The sequence below is a fragment of the Carex rostrata genome, chromosome 13 (genome assembly GCF_964058835.1).
Source record: "Carex rostrata chromosome 13, lpCarRost1.2, whole genome shotgun sequence".
NCBI lineage: Eukaryota > Viridiplantae > Streptophyta > Magnoliopsida > Poales > Cyperaceae > Carex > Carex rostrata.
The window spans coordinates 2803145-2821791 of NC_135930.1; the positions used below are offsets into that span (position 1 = coordinate 2803145).

The window sequence follows — 18647 nt, forward strand, 5'->3', positions numbered from 1 at the left end:
TGAGCCTCACCAGAAAACTTGGAGAAAGATTTAACAACACGACAGTTTTTACTTCATGCAGCGCATTGACAATAGATTCAAAACAGGATTGCATATGACTCGTGCGCTGCATGAAGAAAAACAATCTCTGTCAATGTTTTTTTGGATAATACGTCTAAGATTAATGTAAACTTGATATCCTAAATTAATATTTTTTTTCGATAATATGTCTAAGATTAATGTGAACTAGATATTCTGAATTAACGTTTTTTTTAGATTATACGTCTAAGATTAATGTGAACTTGATATTCTGAATTAAAATATTTTTAGATAATACATCTAAGATTAATGTAAATTTGGTATCCTCAATTAATGATTTAGGAGTATCTATTGATTATTATGGTGAAAGATCTCGCATTTGGTTCATTGGCAAAGCCACATGTCCTCTAATGTGGGAGGTCATGGATTTCAAACTCAAATAGAAAAAATCATTTGTTATAATAACAAGAGTTTGAAAAGAATATCGGGTGGCTTGATCGTAACCCTCATTAAAAAAAGGGTATCTATTGTGGCAAGTTGAACTAGTCCAGTCGCGATTGGGCCGAATCAGATCAATTTAAATATTAATATAAATTTCACTAGAAATCAAAAGTCACTAAATAGTTTTTTTAAATACGTCTTGCAAATGTACCAATTGTACTTTAGAAAGTAGTATACATCAAAATATTGATATAAATCAAATTTGTTAAACTTCAATTAATCAGACATTAGCGAAACATTATCCAGTCTTTGTCCAGGCTAACCTGCAACACTGGAGATCTCCAGTTTGTGCCTTTCCCAATTGTTCTGCCTATATTAGTAGATGGAAGCAACATTCTGTCTTTCACTGGAAGGGATTACTTAATTGGTTAGCCCCATCAATTAGTGGTAATAGAATCAGGAGCTTCCGGACCGTCCGATCGTACAATCTTGATGCATGTATAATTCTTCATCTTTTTCCAAAAAAAAAAATATTTAGGGAAGAACTCTAGAAGATACAAAAATTAGCAACTTTGTGCAAAGAAAAAAAAAAGGACCTTCCTCGGTTCCTACTGATCATTTGTGAGAAGACACTGTGCTGTTGATCAATCAATATTATATATTTTCCCTCGACCTGTTTGATGCAATGCCTACGAGAAAAGCCCTCTCTCTGATCTCCTTTAACAAGCCTTATTAACATGACGCTACACTGATTTCATTTCCATTGAAGTGATTAATAAAGAAGATGTCTATCTTGGTTTAGGTTCAGAAGTTATGTAGCAGAAAAGTTTTCACAATTTTCCTCATCCTAGCATTATATCTACCAGATCTTGCTTAAACTGTGGAGTTCTTTTTTCCCAAGTAGTGTGCAAAAAATGATTACCAATCTTGCATTATTTCTCACAATTTCATGTTTCAATGATCATCACCGGAAGCTCAACAAGTCTATCAATCAAATATGTGCATCATAATCAGCAACCTTTTATATAAAGCAAGCCCAACAAATTAAGTACCTTCTTTAATCAATCATAAATGACACGATCAACAAACAGTTGTAATGAAAAAGACACCGCAAAAATGAATGCAAATTTAGAATTCAAGTTATAAAACTGAATTGAAATGCAAAACACACACACACACACATATATGAAACTTCCGTCACGTGCTTGATAGTTACCAATGAATAGCAGCAGTTTTAGCTTTGGCTACCAATATTGATAAGCAGGATGAAGTTAATTACTTTTTACCAACAAATATATACAGTTTTTGCTATATGCTATATTTTTAATTGGATCGCAGCTCAACAAGGGAGGCATAAACACCATCTTTTATCCTCATCAGCGTCTCGTGCCTTCCTTTCTCTATAATTTCTCCATTCTTCACTACGGCAATGATATCCGCACCTTTGATGGTAGACAACCGGTGTGCAACCACAATAGTAGTACGACCGACCATGACCCTATCCAATGCCTCCTGAACCACATGCTCTGACTCAGCATCTAGTGCACTTGTTGCTTCATCGAGTAACAAAATCTTAGGGTTTTTCAATATAGCTCTAGCTATGGCTACACGCTGCTTCTGGCCACCTGATAGTTGTATCCCTCTCTCCCCTACATATGTGTCGTACCCTTGTGGAAGACTGGAAATAAATTGGTGGGCATTGGATGCTTCAGCAACTGCAATTAGTTCTTCTTCAGTGACTTCCCCTTCTTTCCCATATGATATGTTGGCACGTATCGTGTCATCAAACAGAACCGGCTCTTGGCTAACAAGTCCCATTTGTTTTCTAAGCCAGCTCACATTGAGCGTGGTGATTTCAGTTCCATCTAGTAAGATATTACCACTGTCAGGGTCATAGAATCGTTCAAGGAGTGCGATTACCGTTGATTTCCCACTACCGCTCTCTCCAACTAGAGCAATAGTCTGCAAAATATAAAAACTACTTGTTAATTTCCAGTGTTGGGATTTTGGATATCTTTATAAATTGGCACAATCTCCGTAAAAACCAGACTTTTGATACTATCTATAAAATCTAGACTATAAGCAAGAGACTGTTAGATATGTACAAATTAATTTGGGCCTCCATTTATAATTGTATGTAGTGGCAGCACCTAACAATATAAGACTACAGTATAGAGAAGCATAACATATGTACCTTGCCCGAGGGGATGCTCAAAGACAAGTTCGTGAAAATTGGTACATCAGGCCGAGTTGGATACCTAAAGCTGATATGGCGCAGCTCTATATCTCCCCTTACAATTTCTAGCACTTGTCCTTCTTCACTACCAGGATCAATCTTTGACTTTCGGTCAACTATTTCAAATATAGAAATTGCAGAGTCCCGTGCCTTTGCTGAATCTGAACCTAATGCACTTGTTTGTGATATACCTGTAGTTGTCAAAAGTAGTGCGAAGAAGACCTGACATATTGCCCAATTAAAAGTATGTTAAAAAAACACGAAACTTCCCTCCACTGTCACAGATACACCTAAGGTGCAGAAATGTTGTTAAATCGAACAAAAAAATATATTACGTCAAGAATTTGAAAGTAGTATGTTACAAGGAAACACTGATTGCAAAATTTGAAAGTAGTATGTGGTTCTAAGCGGCGCATTTGCGGCCGCTCAGCTGCATAAAATCCAACTGTGTGGACTAATATGCAAATTTTAAACCCCACTTAAAATATTTTATTTATTAAACAAATAAAGATCCGGATTCAGATACTAAAATTTAATAAGAGAAGGATACCCAGTATAAAACGAAAACCCATTCTTATTCCTCATCTATGCCGAAGTCCCAGCTTCTTTTATAGGCTCACAAGGGATGTATTTTTTTTGGTTTGGAGGTGTGGGACTAAAAAGGATTAAATGTACCGGAGTTATCACGGGTGATTTCTTTCTTTACTCTACGCGGTTTCAACTCTGAGTGCCACGTGGTTTGATCTCCAACGCTCGGTTTCAACTTTAACGGGTAAATTGCATCGGAGGTCACTAAACTTTGCTCTTTGTTACGAATTGGTCACTCAAGTTTGATTTGTTTCTCAGTAGCCACTAAACTTTGTATTAGTTTCGATTAAGTCACTTTGTCACATTTTTCATCTAAAAAATTGACGTGGCGTCCACCTCATCATGAATGATAACTTGTGTAATTTCTTTTGGAGACATGAAACATTCCCTCCACTTACCTCCCTTCTCTCCCTTCTTTTTTCCCGTGTGACTCTACTTCTCTTCTCCCCTCTTTCTCTACGCGGACTCCAAGTCAAAAAAAAATTTCCACGTTTTCTTCTTTTTCTCTTTTTCCCAGCAACTCTGTCTCTTTCTTCTCTTTATTCAAAACTAAAAAGAGCATCAAAAGATAAAATTAAAAAAATAATAGTAGATTATCTACCTACCCTCTCCTTTTCGTTTCTTGAAAATTGAAAAGATGAAGGACCAAAAGACTAATATATGCACAAAAGACCAAAAGACTAAAATTTCAGAAAGTTGTGCATTGCAAAGTGTCATAGCCTCACTTATTACAAAGGCCATTAAATATCTGTGTTACTGGAACTTGTGTTTGTCAGCCTGGATATGAAAAGGGTTTGATCCAAAATCATATTTATGATAATTTTTTGTCTCTTGGTGTGACAGAAGAAAGGGTTGCTGGGAGAAAGAGAAAGAGAAAGAGAAGAGCGTGATTTTTTTTTTTTTTGACCTGGAGTCCAGGAGAGGGGAGAAGAGACGTAGAGGCAGAAAGAAAAAAGAAAGGAAGGGAGACAAGAGGAGTAAGTGAAGGGAAATATTTCATGTCTCCAAAAGAAATTACACAAGTTATCATTCGTGATGAGGTGGATGTCACATCAATTTTTTAGATGGAAAATATGACAAAGTGACTTAATTGAAACTAATACAAAGTTCAGTGGCTACTGAGGAACAAATCAAACTTGAGTGACCAATTCGTAACAAAAAGCAAAGTTTAGTGACCTCCGATGCAATTTACCCAACTTTAACTATGCAACACCCTTAAAATAATAAATAAAGTAGTAATGATTGCAAGTTTACAACAATCTTTCCCGGGTCTCCTTGAAGAGGGATTTGGGCCGAATAATTTTGGGCTAAACCTTTGAAGATCAATTTAACTCATAATAAATAAATTATTATGCAGAAGTTTTGGCTTAATAACACATAATATTATTAATATACAACACTATTTTATTTAATTAACTTTTTACTCCGCATATATAAGTCCGCATATACAACTGCATACCGTATATGCAGTAAGCGGTGGCCTTCCGCATACCGCATCGAAACCACATTTTATAACATTGATGAATATTACTAGCAATATGAAGGAACCACCAGGATCTACAGTAAATGTACTATCGGTAATATTAAGGGTATGACAGCATTAGTAACTCATGGCAATTATTACCTTAAAGAGTTCAGTGAATGTCGCCTTGTCCTTTTCCACGAACTTCGCTCCAACATAAAAGCAGAGCGCAAAGGTTAGGTAAAGCATCAAGAAAGAGAAACCAAAACCAAGGCCGTTGATCCAGCCTGTACGCACACCTTGGTTCATGGAGGCTTCACACTTGTGGTTATAAGTCTCTATTATGCGTTTCTCAGCACAGAATGATGCCACAGTACGGATGCTGCCAACTGCATCACTTGCAATTTGACTTGCTTCTTCATACATCACCTATAACAAAAATAATAAATCATGGGGCACATATTCTCTGGGTTGCCATATTTTGCCCTCGTTATTGTGTAGTGTGTTGAACCATAGTCTAATTTGAATGGTTTAATATAATTTGGTTTCTTCCTTGTTAATTCTTGTTCATGAATAACTAAGATATTGCTTGTTCAGGCTTAAAAAATCAAACTCTGCTAGTGGAATATACCTGTTATTAGCAGTCCGCATTTCTATTTGGAAAGTTAATTAACTGTAGAGTGTGGACTCCATAGCCCTAGTCATCTCAGTGTGAAAAAATAAATCATTTATACCCCCATACATAGTTATGTCAAATAAGTATCTGGATCTGAAGTTATGAAATTCTGAAATGTAATATTGATCTAACCTTAGCATCGGCGCTAAATCCCTTGAGAAATTTCACTTGTGCATAAGCCTGGAGACCAACCAATGGGATTACAACCGTTATTATGAGGGCAAGCTGCCAGTTCGCAACCATTGCCACCACAAATCCACAAATCAGAGTAGCCAAGGTCTGAGCAATTAATGCCAAAGTGTCTCCTACAAGTCGGCGAACATTCAAAGCATCCATTGAAAGCCTCGCACCGATTTTCCCACTATGAATATAGATAACAAAATGAATTGGAATTTAATTACGAAAAAATATCTATCTGTATCAACAACAAACTCTAAAATAATAATCAAAATTGATTAGTTTACTGACCTAGAGTTACCGGGATCGTCAAACCAGCTAACCTCCTGCCGAACTATGCTCCGGAAAGACAAACTCCGGATCCTTTCAACAAGCTTCCCCCCAGCCACCGCAAACAAGAAATACTCCGCTGGTATTGAAATAATAGATCCAATTCCCAATACCACACACATCAATGCCCAAAAACTTGTGTCCTTCCTCAATTTGTGTGGTGGTTGGAAAAATGCTTCTATTGCACTTGCTATGATCAGTCCAGACATGGGGAACAGTACACCATGTACTGCAGCTGATATTGAGCCCATGATTAAAACAGGAAATTCTGGCTTATTCAAACTCATCAGTCGACCCACAGGTGCCTTTTTAGGAGCACTTTTGTCGCCATAACCTTCATCGGCATCTTCATCATCTGGTGTTAGACCAGGAGTGGTGAAGGGAAGGTTGAAGGAAAGGTGTTTGCTGCTCGCTCCTGACAAGCGACGGCTGAGCGAGCGTTTCAAAGATGCGCTATGGCTATATGATTTGCTTGTAGACACATGATGATGATCTTTGCCCTCATGACTAGCTTCTTGGAGGCGAATTAGTTGGGAGTAAGCACCATCTGGATCTTTTGTCAACTCATCATGGAGACCTTCATAATTAAATAATTATGGGAAAGGATGATAATTATCTTCAATATTGTATACCAATTACTTGATTGGTTGAATTTGGCAATTGGATTTTTCACCAATTTTTTGTTGCAAAAGTGCCAATTGACATGCATACCCAGAAAAATAAATAGAGACTGTTTTTCCAAATAGCACAGAATATAGTAAACATTTGTTTGCACTTCAACAGGGATGAGAATTTGGAAACTGTCTAGTAACACTCGTAGTTTTTTTCAAATATTGAAGTTTTGGAAAATGAATTAGAATTTTATTTACCTTGTTCTACAATTTTACCCTCGTGCACGACCGAAATGCGATCAGCATTTCTCACGGTGCTTAGACGGTGCGCCACAACAAGAGTGGTTCTCTCTACCATTATTCTGTCTAATGCCTCTTGCACAATTCTCTCTGACTCAACATCCAATGCACTTGTGGCTTCATCAAGCAATAAGATCTTAGGGTTTTTCAAGATAGCTCTTGCAATTGCAATCCTCTGCTTCTGACCCCCTGAAAGTTGAGCCCCACGCTGACCAACCATAGTATCTAGCCCCTGGACAGGATTAATATAAACATATTGGCTGTTAAAATTGATTTGTTATATTATTAACAAGTTGTGTACAGTACAAATATTGAAACTTGAGTATTTAATAGAAAAAAGGAAGCAAATATATCATTAGTTCTGAGTTACTAACATCAGGCAATTTGTCAATGAAATTGGCAGCATTTGCCAGCTCAACAGCTTGTGTGACCTCTTCTAGCGTGGCTCCCTCTTTGCCATACAATATATTGTCCTTGATAGTTGTCATAAACAACAGTGGCTCTTGGCTAACAAGCCCAATTTTTTCTCTAATCCAACCTAGCTTCAATGTTTTTATATTAACACCATCTATTAGAACCTCTCCTGCTTGTGGGTCGTAGAATCTCTCTACCAAACTTATAACTGTGGATTTCCCACTCCCACTTTCTCCTACTATAGCCATTGTAGTACCTATTATGTGACAAATTCAAACCCCAATTCCATATTAGATTATCATTTTTTTTTCTGCGAGATCCTTCTCAGTGTCATTGATTAACTACTTGCAAAAGAGCTAAAATATCAAACTTCCTTAAAAGGATAATTCACCATTTCTACACTCAATTTTACTATAATTGTTTGATTCAGTATGGATTAGTACAGTACATAACTGCAACAGTTGAGGTTTCATTATTAGGCTAGTGGTGTGAAATTATTGAAGTACTTGGGATCCTGATTATAGGAGAAGCAACATTAAAAAAGTTCACCTCGAACCACCAAATTTATTTAAGACAACCATTCAACATTGCTACACACTCGATTTTGGTATCATAATTATTTGGTGCAGTATTTGATTAGTCTGATTTTATCATTAGGCTAATGATTTTTCCAATCACAATATGTTTAGCTCACTACATACCGCTGTCAACTCTCAATGAGAATCCATTAAATATTAGCTGCTCGGGTCTTGCAGGATAACTAAAATACACATCTCTCAGGTCGACAGCACCATTCATTTTTTCCAAGGTAACACCACTTTCATCATATGCATCAATATCCGGCTTTCTCTTGATTGTTTCAAACATCCAATATGCTGCGGTCTGGCCTTCAGCAAAAGCAGTCACACAAGGAGCTGCATTGCCCAGAGACCTTATTTCATATGTAAAAGAAAAAGGAGAGATTATTACAGTGCTAAATTCAAGTTTGCAGATGGTATATGGAAAAACTAGAGAAGGATTTGGTTGATTTATCCAGCACGCTCATCTTTTTCTATTTTCACAGTTAGTAGATTAAAATAGTTCCTGGCATACATTTTCCAGAGGACCACAACTACGTACCAATGAGCCTAGAAGGTAATATTTTGGGATGGCTTATATTATCCACACAAAATTTTCATCTTGCTCTCGTTTTTGTACTAGGGCTGGTATCGCAAGGAAGCCAGTACAAAAGCACAAGAGTTATAGTATCTTGTTTGCCTTTTAGAAACAAATAACAGAAAGAAAAAGTTTGAAAAACAAATAATGGAAGGAAAACAAGACTTACGAAGCACCAACGAGGACTGCCAATAAAACACTAATAACTGTGCCTCCACTGTATCCTTTGTTTATAATGAGCTGACCACCATACCATATGGCAAGACCATAACTAGCAAAGATGATTAGGAAAACAGATCCCATGCCAAACCCGTTAGCAGCACCTTCTTTTGCAGTGGCTTGGTAGGTCTTACTTATGTGTTTGTCATAGAGTGAGACAGCTCTGTTCTCTCCATTGAACGAGGCAACCTTTTCAAATAGAAAAATAGAAGTATGTTATTAGATCACATATAAAAGTCATAATTGTAGGCCAATTTGTGTTAGCTATGGACCTAATTTCTGAACCAAATGGTATTTAGGGCTAAATTGGGTTTAAGTAAGACTCTTTCTGCAGACAATGGTTTAATTGTTTTTAAGTAGAACTCAATTGTCTCCTTGATGACATTGATGCAATCCCTTTAAGGGTCTGGGATCCCAATGACCACCAGATAGTGCCTTTCTAGGAGACTGACGAGCCTGTGAGACTTCTGACATGGGAGGCTGGACCACCAGCAGCATGAATCAGATGAATACAATAACCAAATTTTGTGACAGTCCCGAGTTTGGTCCTAATTACCACAGCCCCGATATAGGAGGCTTAGTTCTAGTAGTTTTTTCTATCACAGTATTTTGGTGGATTGTTAAAAGATGAGCATATGTGTTTTGCTCTCTTTTGGCTAATTACTGTGTGTTTAGACTTCTATTTGCAGTTATAGTATGATGTAATTAACTCTATGTTTCGTATATGAAACAGGCTTATGCCTTTCTTTCAAAAAAAAAAAAAAGTAGAATTCAATTGAACAACAGGGCAATCAGTATCCTGCTTGTTGAGTACAGAAATATATTAAGGTTACTTGTTGAAATATATTAAGATTACTTGTGGAAATACCAATGCACATTCCATAGCAGTGTCAAGGCCTTTTCTTTGCATTGGTAGTACCAGATGAGCTCTTAGAAAAATCAAAATATTTGTACCCACCGTTTTCATATTACTAAGAGTCTGCTCAACCACACTCCCAGCATCACTATAAGCGGCTTGTCCCTTGCTCAAGACTTTAGATATCATAATTGTTAAAGCTGCACCAGAAAATACGATTGGTGGAATACTCGATAGCATAACAAGAGAGAGAAGCCATCCCTTTATGAATGCAACCACAAATCCTCCTATAAATGTTGACACTAGTTGTAGGCATTTTCCCACCTAAATGTTTTTGTTGCAAGAAAACTTCATATTTTATAATTTTTATTAGAGAAATATAAAGCTTAGGAACATATAAACCCTCTCTATTTTACCAGGAAAATGATTTGGTACTGGGAAGGATTAAATTAGAAGAAAAGTAGGATGAAAAATACACTGTAGGAGAAAAAAGATCTGACCTTTTCACCAATAGCATCTTGCATTAGTACTGTGTCAGATGAAATTCGACCTGTAACCTTGCCTGTAGTCATCTCCTTGTCAAAATAAGCAATATCTTGCCTCAATACTGCTTTTAGGTACAAACCTCGAATTCGGGTAGCTTGTCTTTCTCCAGTCATAGTCCAACACGCAACCTCTATCAAACATTAATATTCCTTCTATCATTAATTAACAGACTATATTTACAGATAACTGAATAACCAAGTGGCAGCTTCAACACATTTTGCAACTTAAAAAGCTAGTATATTATCAGATATGGTCCATATCCGATAAGGTATATAACTGGTATTTATGTATCTAGTCTCTCTTGATTTTTTTCTTGTTTTGGTGAAATTATCTAGACTTTCAGAGCGCATGTGGTGTTTTGTTTCCTTTTTCATTTTTCATAGATGCAGTACCGAATATCTGCCTGAAATAAATATCAAGTACTATGAGAGAATGATATATATCTGATATTATAAAAGAATACTTACGGAGAGTTGCCGTTATACCAGTTCCAATCGCTAAATAGACAAAGTTCAACATAGCCTGCAAAATAAATTATTAATATCAGTCTCAACAAAAGATACTCCTCGTCCATAACAGGAATAAAAGTAGCTTTTAATTTTTTTTTAGAATTCGGAAGATGAAGGTCTATTCTACCTTCTTTTAATTATTTAATTGTCCATAAAGGCTGGTTTTTTTTATTTTTTTTATTTTATGTACTCACATTAACAGCTGTATGAGATATGTTTATGCATGTGACTTGGGTCAGATTCGTCGGATAAAAGATTCATATGCGCATAATTAATTTTGTTGACTTTTATTCTCTCTCCTTGCTTTCTCCAATAGACTATTATTAACTTCACGTGAGACTTATATATTTTTGTATCCAGTTTAATCTACACTTGTGGGACTAATACCAAAACTACATAGTCGGAATCTTTAGCTTTTGATTGGTTGAGCTATTCACGTCCCGAGGCACCTGTGGCAGTGTGGCCTATTGTTTGAGGAGTGAGGGGGGTGTCCGATGGGCATCGGACCAAATAGGGTTCGATGAGGGGTTTAAACCGTCGGATCTGCTTTAAGATTCGCACTCGCAATTTCGCGTCTGCTTTAAAATCCGTACACACGAATCCTAAAGCAGATCCGACGGTTTAAACCCCTCATCGAACCCTATTTGTGTCCGATGCCCATCGGACACCCCCCTCTCCCTTGTTTGAGTCATATCTCCATTTTTTTCTGTGGGGCCCACACCATCCCATTGCCTAGCAGCCTAGGTAGCGAGTTGTCACCTACTTGGTTTGTACTTCGTAGAATGTTATTTTTCTAATTTTCTGTGGCACGTAATTTATGTGCATACTGCCCACTCCACTGAATTTCAGTTGTTGCAATTAGTTAAATTATAATCTATCTTAAATTATTTATTCATTTTTATATTTAAATTTTGTTAATTAGTATTTATATCACAAAGTTTATTTAAACTAAACTATCCGACAATTATTTGTTTTGTATTCGTACTCGAATCTGTATCCGTCGACTATCCATTCTATATTCGTATCTGTTTAAGGTGGATTTGATTTTGAATTTTAATATCTGTTTATTATCCGTATTTGTATTCGTATTCATATCTATTCATTATCCACTCCATATCCGCTCCGTTTTCACCCCTAAGTAAACATCTTTACCTTCCAATATGTCAATTTCACAGCTCCAAGGACGGTTAAGAAAACAATAAAAAAAAAGGTGCTTGGAATAAAAAATAAAAAAAACCTTTATCAGAATTTCCTGTGGTTTATTCTCTGTAGATATCTGTGTACCTGATCTTCAGGTATCAAAAATTCGTTATTTGGGTATAATTCGGAATTATCCGGATCAGAAATCTCAGTCCTGCAATGGAGCAAAAAAACAAAAAAATAATTGTTCTTGAAAAAATTCAAGAAAAATTCGTGAAAAATTCGTGAATAATTTGTAAAATTCGGGAAAAGTTCGTAAAATTGGGGAATTATTCGGGTTTAATTCGGTCAAAGTTCGGTCAACCGAATAATTCGGCGTTCGGTTCGGCATTACCCCAAAAAAGAATTAAACATGTATAATTCGGATATAATTTGGGTATCTTGTCACTATGCGCACTACAAGCCCATTATATCAGAATGAGGCTGGATTAACTGCATCAGATTTTCAGATACAGTTGCAAGTCACTGCAATCTCAACGGAGTTCTAAACCAGACAACTTCAATTTTTGTGGGGTCTACTCATCAGTGATTTAAACCATAACCTGCTCCAGCGAATCATAAAACAGAGATTTGGGACACGCAAGACCTGCCGCGCCATTAATTCGCATCCTCTGAGATATCTCATATTTTGAGTGATTTTTTTGAAAATCTCAACCGTTCAAATACGTTCTGCATGAATATCTCAAAGCTCAAATAATACTGGCCCCTGCGCTATCCTCGAATAGGCACCGGACACGTCGGACACGTCGGTCATCCAAAGAAGAAAACGGATTCCGCCATGTACAAAAGATACATGGATTCGGGTACACCAGCTTCATTTCCCATCCGGATAGCATCTGGGTATCCGAACCAATTAATTACAGCTCCTAAACCGTATCTGTATTAGAATCCGGAAATATTCTGCATAATTAGAAAATATCAGGATCCGAGTCCGTTTATCGGTTTATCCGTATATCCGGGTATGGTCGAGCCCTGCTTGCCTGTTGAGTGTGTATCCTCTGATATATCTCAACTTCTGTGTGATCAACGAGTACAGTGCCTATTTGGACATAGCATAGGGGGCTTATTATGTGCATTGAGATTCGTTCAGAGCGTATTCGGTTGAGATTTTCTAATAAAACCACTCAAAGTTTGAGATATCTCAGAGGATGCGAATTCCCTGTTGTAGCGCATGTTGGGTAAGCATGTGGTGCTGTTTTTTTTTTTCGTACCACCCTAAAAAATCAGAATTAAATGAATACCATCCGAAAAATCGGAATTCAGATTCCGCCACGTTCGCACCGTGGATCTGCGAACGGGTTGACCCGTTTGCAGATCCACGGTGCGAACGGGTCGGTGCGCAGATCCACAGTGCGAACGGGTCACTCGAGCAGGTCATGACGCAAGCGGGTCAAAGCGAGCGTGTCAGTGCACAGATCCACGGTGCGAACGAGTCACGCAAGCGGGTCAGAGCGCGAGCGGGTCAGTCCGCAGATTCATTTCGCGAACAGGTTGGCGATCCGTCCGCAGATCCACAGTGCGAACGTGGCGGAATCTGAAATCTGATTATTCGGGTGGTATTCATTTAATTCTGATTTTTGAGGGTGGTAGGAAAAAAAACGGCATGTGGTGTGTTGTTGATTAAAAATAACAAAATGCTTCACAAAAAAATATTTATATATATATATTACTAAAAGGCTTCATCTAAGCATTTCATCTTAACATGAGATTTTCATAACTTTGGATGAAATGTTTGTGACACAATTATATGCATTTTTTTTTATTATTATTATTGTTATTGTTATGGAAAAATTAGTTATTTGCCTCTAAAACTTTCAAATTTGAAAAATATCATCTCGAAATTTGAAATTGTAATAATATCACTCTAAACTTCATTAATTTTTAATTTTTAATTTTTCTATTCCAAATAATTAATAACTAAAATATCCTCTTTTTTTCTCCTATTCTTCTTCTCCTGCCTCCTCTTCTTCTTTATATTCTCCTTCCATGGCCGTGGTCATGTCGAAAATAAGAAAAAAAAGCTCTCAAATTATAAAGCCGAAAATTTAATTATATGCAAACTTCATTAAGGCAATTGTGGAAACTTGCAGCAGGATAACCTCATATTTTTGTAAACTTAACAAGGAAATTATGATGGTCGCATTCCTTGGATCAAATATATCGGACGGCTCAGAATCGATAACATTTACAAATTGACTCTTGTCTCTCTGAAAGTCACATTCCAGTACACATAAGAAATCAATCTTGTTAAGTTTAACGATTCTAGACAGATAAGAAGTCAACTAGTCACCACAAAAGTAAGGAGATTGCAAATATATAGCGTACACATAAACTTAACTAAAAAAAAGGTCGTCCTATTAATTCATTTTTTTTTCAGTTATTTTGGGACAAATTCAACATGTCCCTCGCACCATAGGCATAAGTACATAACTAATTAAGGGTCAAATAAATATATGCATCGAAAGAATATAAAGAAAAAGAGGAGACAGGAGAAAAAGAAGAGGAGAAGAATGGAGGGTATTTTAGTCATTAATTATTTGGAGTGGCAAAATTAAAAATTAAAGAAGTTTAATTAGAGTGGCATTATTACAATTTCAAATTTCGGAATGACATTTTTCAAATTTGAAGGTTTTGGAGTGGCAAATAATTAATTTTACCTATTGTTATTGTTATTGTTATTGTCACTACTAGAATTTTCATTTTTTCCAAGGGTCCGAAAAGTCATTTTCAAGAGTATGAAAGGTCCATGGAATTAAAATGAGCATTTTTGATACAGTAAACCATTTCCAAATGCAAGCCCTTGGAACAAGTAGCACATGCAAATACTTTATGTGACCATGGAAATCTATCATTTTACACCCTTGGAAAAAGTTTGGCATAACCCGCGACCCACCAAAACAGACCAAATATTATATTATATTAAAGGCTCATAGAAATACTGCGACAAATTCTCCTCGAAATTTTTTTTGATAAAATTTATATTATTTTATGATTGGACATATTATTTTCATGGGCTGACCCCTTGGAAATATTTTGTTTACTATGTTTAAATTATTTTATTGCGAATGTTCATGAAAATACTTGAGAAAATGCTCATGAAAATGTTTTATTGATTCAGTTTATATTATTTTATAGTTGGTCATACTATTTCCAAGAGTTATCCCTTGAAAATGTTTTGCTTAGTCTGTTTATATTATTTTATAGTGAATGTTCATATAAATGCTTGAGAAAATGCACATGCAAATGTTTTATTGATTCAATTTATATTATTTTAGAGTTGGACATATTATTCCCAAGGGTTAGCCCTTGGAAATGTTTTGTTTAGTCTGTTTATAATATTTTATAGTGAATTTTCATGAAAATACTAGGGCAAATGCTCATGGAAATGTTTTTTTTGATAAAGTTTATATTATTTTATAGTTAGACATATTATTTTCATGTGCCGCCTTTGAAAATATTTTGTTTATTATGTTTATATTATTTTATTGTGAAGATTAATGGAAATACTAGGACAAATCCGCATATAAATGTTTTATTGATTCAGTTTATCTCCATTCGTATATTATGGACGTAGTTGTCCTGATCCGTCAATGGCTAAGATTGAAAGATGAATTTTCGAATTGAATATCAACCTTCTAATCTTGTAATCTGTCTTCTTTTGATTAAATACATCTATTTTATGTATAGAAGTCTAAATTTAGTTAAAAATATACTCGCCACACAAATTGCTAAATGGTATATCACATTAAAATTGAATAAATCTCTAGTGATTGGTTTCTTTATTTCTTCTTACAATTAAATTATTTTCTTATTTCTCCACTTCCTTCATTTCATTTCTCTTCTTCTTTTATAGTTTCGACAAAAAAAATGAAAACAATCATATCTTTTCAGATTTTGTTTAGGGTTATTGTATTTTTGTGAATAGATGAATAACAAATCTTGTGCTAATGAAAACAATTATATATTTCTGATTTTGAGAGAAAATGAAGAATATCTAGAACTTTCTTGTAGAGAAATTTTCATTGTTAAAAAAAAATCATCAAGATTATATAAGTAGAGATTATTTAAATCATTTAATTATATATTTTCTAATTTTGTTTCTTTATATATCATTTCTCCTCTAAATCGTTTAATGACATGTCTTGTTTGTAGAGAAAATTAGATATTAAATCCCAATAATACTTCAAAAAAAATTATTTATGTTATATTTGAGTTTTTTTTCATTTGTTGTTGTTTCTTTTATTGTTATTTATTATTTGGATTTTTTCTTTTTTCATTTCTATTTTTTTCATTTAAATATTTTTATTTTATTTTGTGTGAATGTCAAATAAAAAGTCTCTTTATATTTGATTCAATCTTATAATATGTCCAATTGCAACCCATTTTTTGGTTTACGTAAGACATCACATATTCCTATATGGTTTACCATTTTTTGGAATTAAATTTATATGTATATAGTTATACATGCATGGTTCTTCTAATTAAATTCGGGATTAATGATAATTAGTGTAACGTTTGAAGACATTAACTTCATATAAAGTGCAAACCAGATATGTATCACCAATAAAGTAAAAATTTTATAAGATTCACATTTAAATCCATACATAATTCAACCTTATAAACGTACCAGATTATAATAATTTAAGTACATAGTTTTTTTTATATATAATAAAGTGCAAACCATATTACCTATAAAGTTTCAACCGTATAAATTGAAGTTAATTTGAATCATATTAATATATGGTTCATACAATTAATCAATTATATATAATTCGTCTAATTCAATTTAATAGTACAAAAATATAAAATTTTGGATCACAGAAAAAACTTGATGAATATATATTTATTTGACAAGTCTTAATTTAGATAAGACTAGACTTGTCAAATCTGAATATTATATAAACAAAAGGTATAATCAGAAAAATCTATAAGCTTTGATTTTGTCCATTAGTTGGCACATCTCAATTAAATCCAATTTACTCACATCCATTCACTTCTCTTCCACCCGATTTGACAAGTCTTAATTTGACAAACCCTCCCTTCCACCCAATTTTGAGGATTTCACTACATTTGACAAGTCTTGCGCCCATCCGACCTTCCCTTCCACTGGATTTTGAGGATTTTTAATTGTTTTATATCTTTAACTCATTCCCAATCTTCATTCAAAAATATTGATTTTGTATGAATGTCAAATAAAAAAGTCTCTTTATATTTGATTCAATCTTATAATATGCCTCTGTTGCAACTCACGGACATCATACTAGTATTATTTTATACCTATAAAAATAGAATAATATATAATTAAGAAACTACATTTTGTTTAATAACAGTATAAGAAATCACAACATATTAAATTTTAATTTTCTCATTTAAATGGAACATTTTGTTATTTTAAGTGTTATTATATGTATTTATTATTATTATTATTATTATTATTACTATTACTATTACTATTACTATTACTGTACACAGTCTATCGATTGTGTTTGTGTATGTCAAAAAATTTAGAACATCATGCTAATTTTTATGCAATTACAAACATGGCAAGAGTCTTGTATAAGAGAAGTCAAAGGGTAGAGTCGGAGGTAGGATAATTAGTATGGTGGTTCAAAATATTTGGACAAGACATAATTTTATAGTTATTTTAAAAGTATCTCAACTGTTCAAATACGTTCCTTGTATTTGCACGAATCTCAAAGAACAAATGATACTGGTCCCTTGCGCCATCCCCGAATAGGCACCGGACACACCAGTCACGCAAAATATGAGATATCTCAGAGGATACGCACTCCCGGCCATGGGGGCAGCATCTCTCAGCACGGATTAAGGATGTAATTAACAAAAGTTACAGGGTTGCTTTGGCAATCTTTGGCCACTCCAGAACCGCTCCTTGTCTTCTTTCCAAAAGCAGCACCATTTTTGTCAACTCAAAACAACTAGTCAACTAGAGGCGCATGCGAAATTACAGAGCTCACATCTTCATCAATGGATACACGATAACTCTTAAAAGATCGACTCAACTAGAACATCTTAGTATGTAAAATTCAACCGACGATTGCTAACTTAAAATAAGGATTGAATATGCACCGTTATTAAAGAAACGAAAAAGAAAATAATCCAATAACGCAAGAGTCATACAAGAAACATACTGAGTTGACTCGATTGAGAATGTCGCTCGAGGTGCCGCCACCGAAGGCGTCAATTGTCTGGCCAAAAATGAAGGTCATCATGGGCTGAGAGATTCCATTAGCTAGCGCTGCGATGGACCCCACCACCATCAGCAGCACGTCAAAGCGATCGGCGAACTGGAGCATTTTGAATATGGACACCTTCCCCTCGGCTCCATTGTTCTCCTCTTTCTTCTCCTCTGTATCCTTTCCTCCCATCGTTTGTTATTCCGGATAGTGTGTGCGGTTGAGTTGATTCCACTTGAATCAGAGGTACGGAGAGTCTTTTTATCAGATGCTTTATGCCAGTGGATCTTTCAGGCAGCTTAGAAATACTGCTCTTCATTAATATCAAAACAAGTTAAATAGATACATACACATAAGATAATTAGAACATTTGAAATCGATGAAATACACAATTATCAATTAGACTAATATAAACCATTAAATACAAGGAATTAAATTTAATAAATAAGGTCACTGACATGTGGGTCCCCACTGCCAGAACCCTGACTCACACAAGTGCACACATCATGTTTCTATTTTATTTTTTCTGCTTTCTCTCTTCCAAGACCCACCCACGATTATTTTTGTTTCTTCCTTACTGTCACTTTCGTTGATTGGTCACTTCCATTCCCACCTTTAATTCTTCATCGTTCTCTCACCCGTATTCAATACCAATCGCATCACCATCCCTCTCCTCTGAGGAAGCGAATCTTACTCTCTCCTCCGAAGTCAATTT

The 18647-nt window shown here is 35.2% G+C and overlaps 1 protein-coding gene across 3 annotated transcripts; it reads right to left on the reverse strand.

Moving 5' to 3' along the window:
* Positions 1-1501: 1501 nt before the first annotated feature.
* On the reverse strand, positions 1502-18236 carry LOC144564328 (ABC transporter B family member 4-like). 3 transcript variants are annotated; one of them, XM_078313931.1, is made up of 13 exons: positions 17888-18236; positions 10497-10551; positions 9984-10159; positions 9586-9807; positions 8578-8816; positions 7955-8184; positions 7214-7509; positions 6798-7071; positions 5890-6505; positions 5554-5782; positions 4908-5174; positions 2654-2917; positions 1502-2421 (listed from the first exon to the last, which is right to left on the reverse strand). In XM_078313931.1, exons 1-13 carry the CDS (start codon positions 18122-18124, stop codon positions 1783-1785), a joined length of 3744 nt encoding a protein of 1247 aa, XP_078170057.1. In that variant the 5' UTR covers positions 18125-18236; the 3' UTR covers positions 1502-1782. The 3 variants fall into 3 exon arrangements, with proteins under 3 accessions (XP_078170057.1, XP_078170058.1, XP_078170059.1); XM_078313932.1 differs by lacking the exon at positions 9586-9807 and having other exon boundaries at positions 17888-18235; XM_078313933.1 differs by lacking the exons at positions 10497-10551; positions 17888-18236 and having other exon boundaries at positions 9586-9683; positions 9984-10083.
* Between the last annotated feature and the right edge of the window lie 411 nt (positions 18237-18647).

Bases quoted from the DNA above. Each gene is read 5' to 3' on its own strand.
- LOC144564328 (XM_078313931.1), bottom strand. From the start codon at position 18,124: ATGGGAGGAAAGGATACAGAGGAGAAGAAAGAGGAGAACAATGGAGCC. The intron at 8,817-9,585 runs GTGGGTACAAAT...CTATTTGAAAAG, and splicing joins CTCTTAGTAATATGAAAACG to GTTGCCTCGTTCAATGGAGA. The intron at 7,072-7,213 runs GTTAGTAACTCA...AATCCTGTCCAG, and splicing joins TCATTGACAAATTGCCTGAT to GGGCTAGATACTATGGTTGG.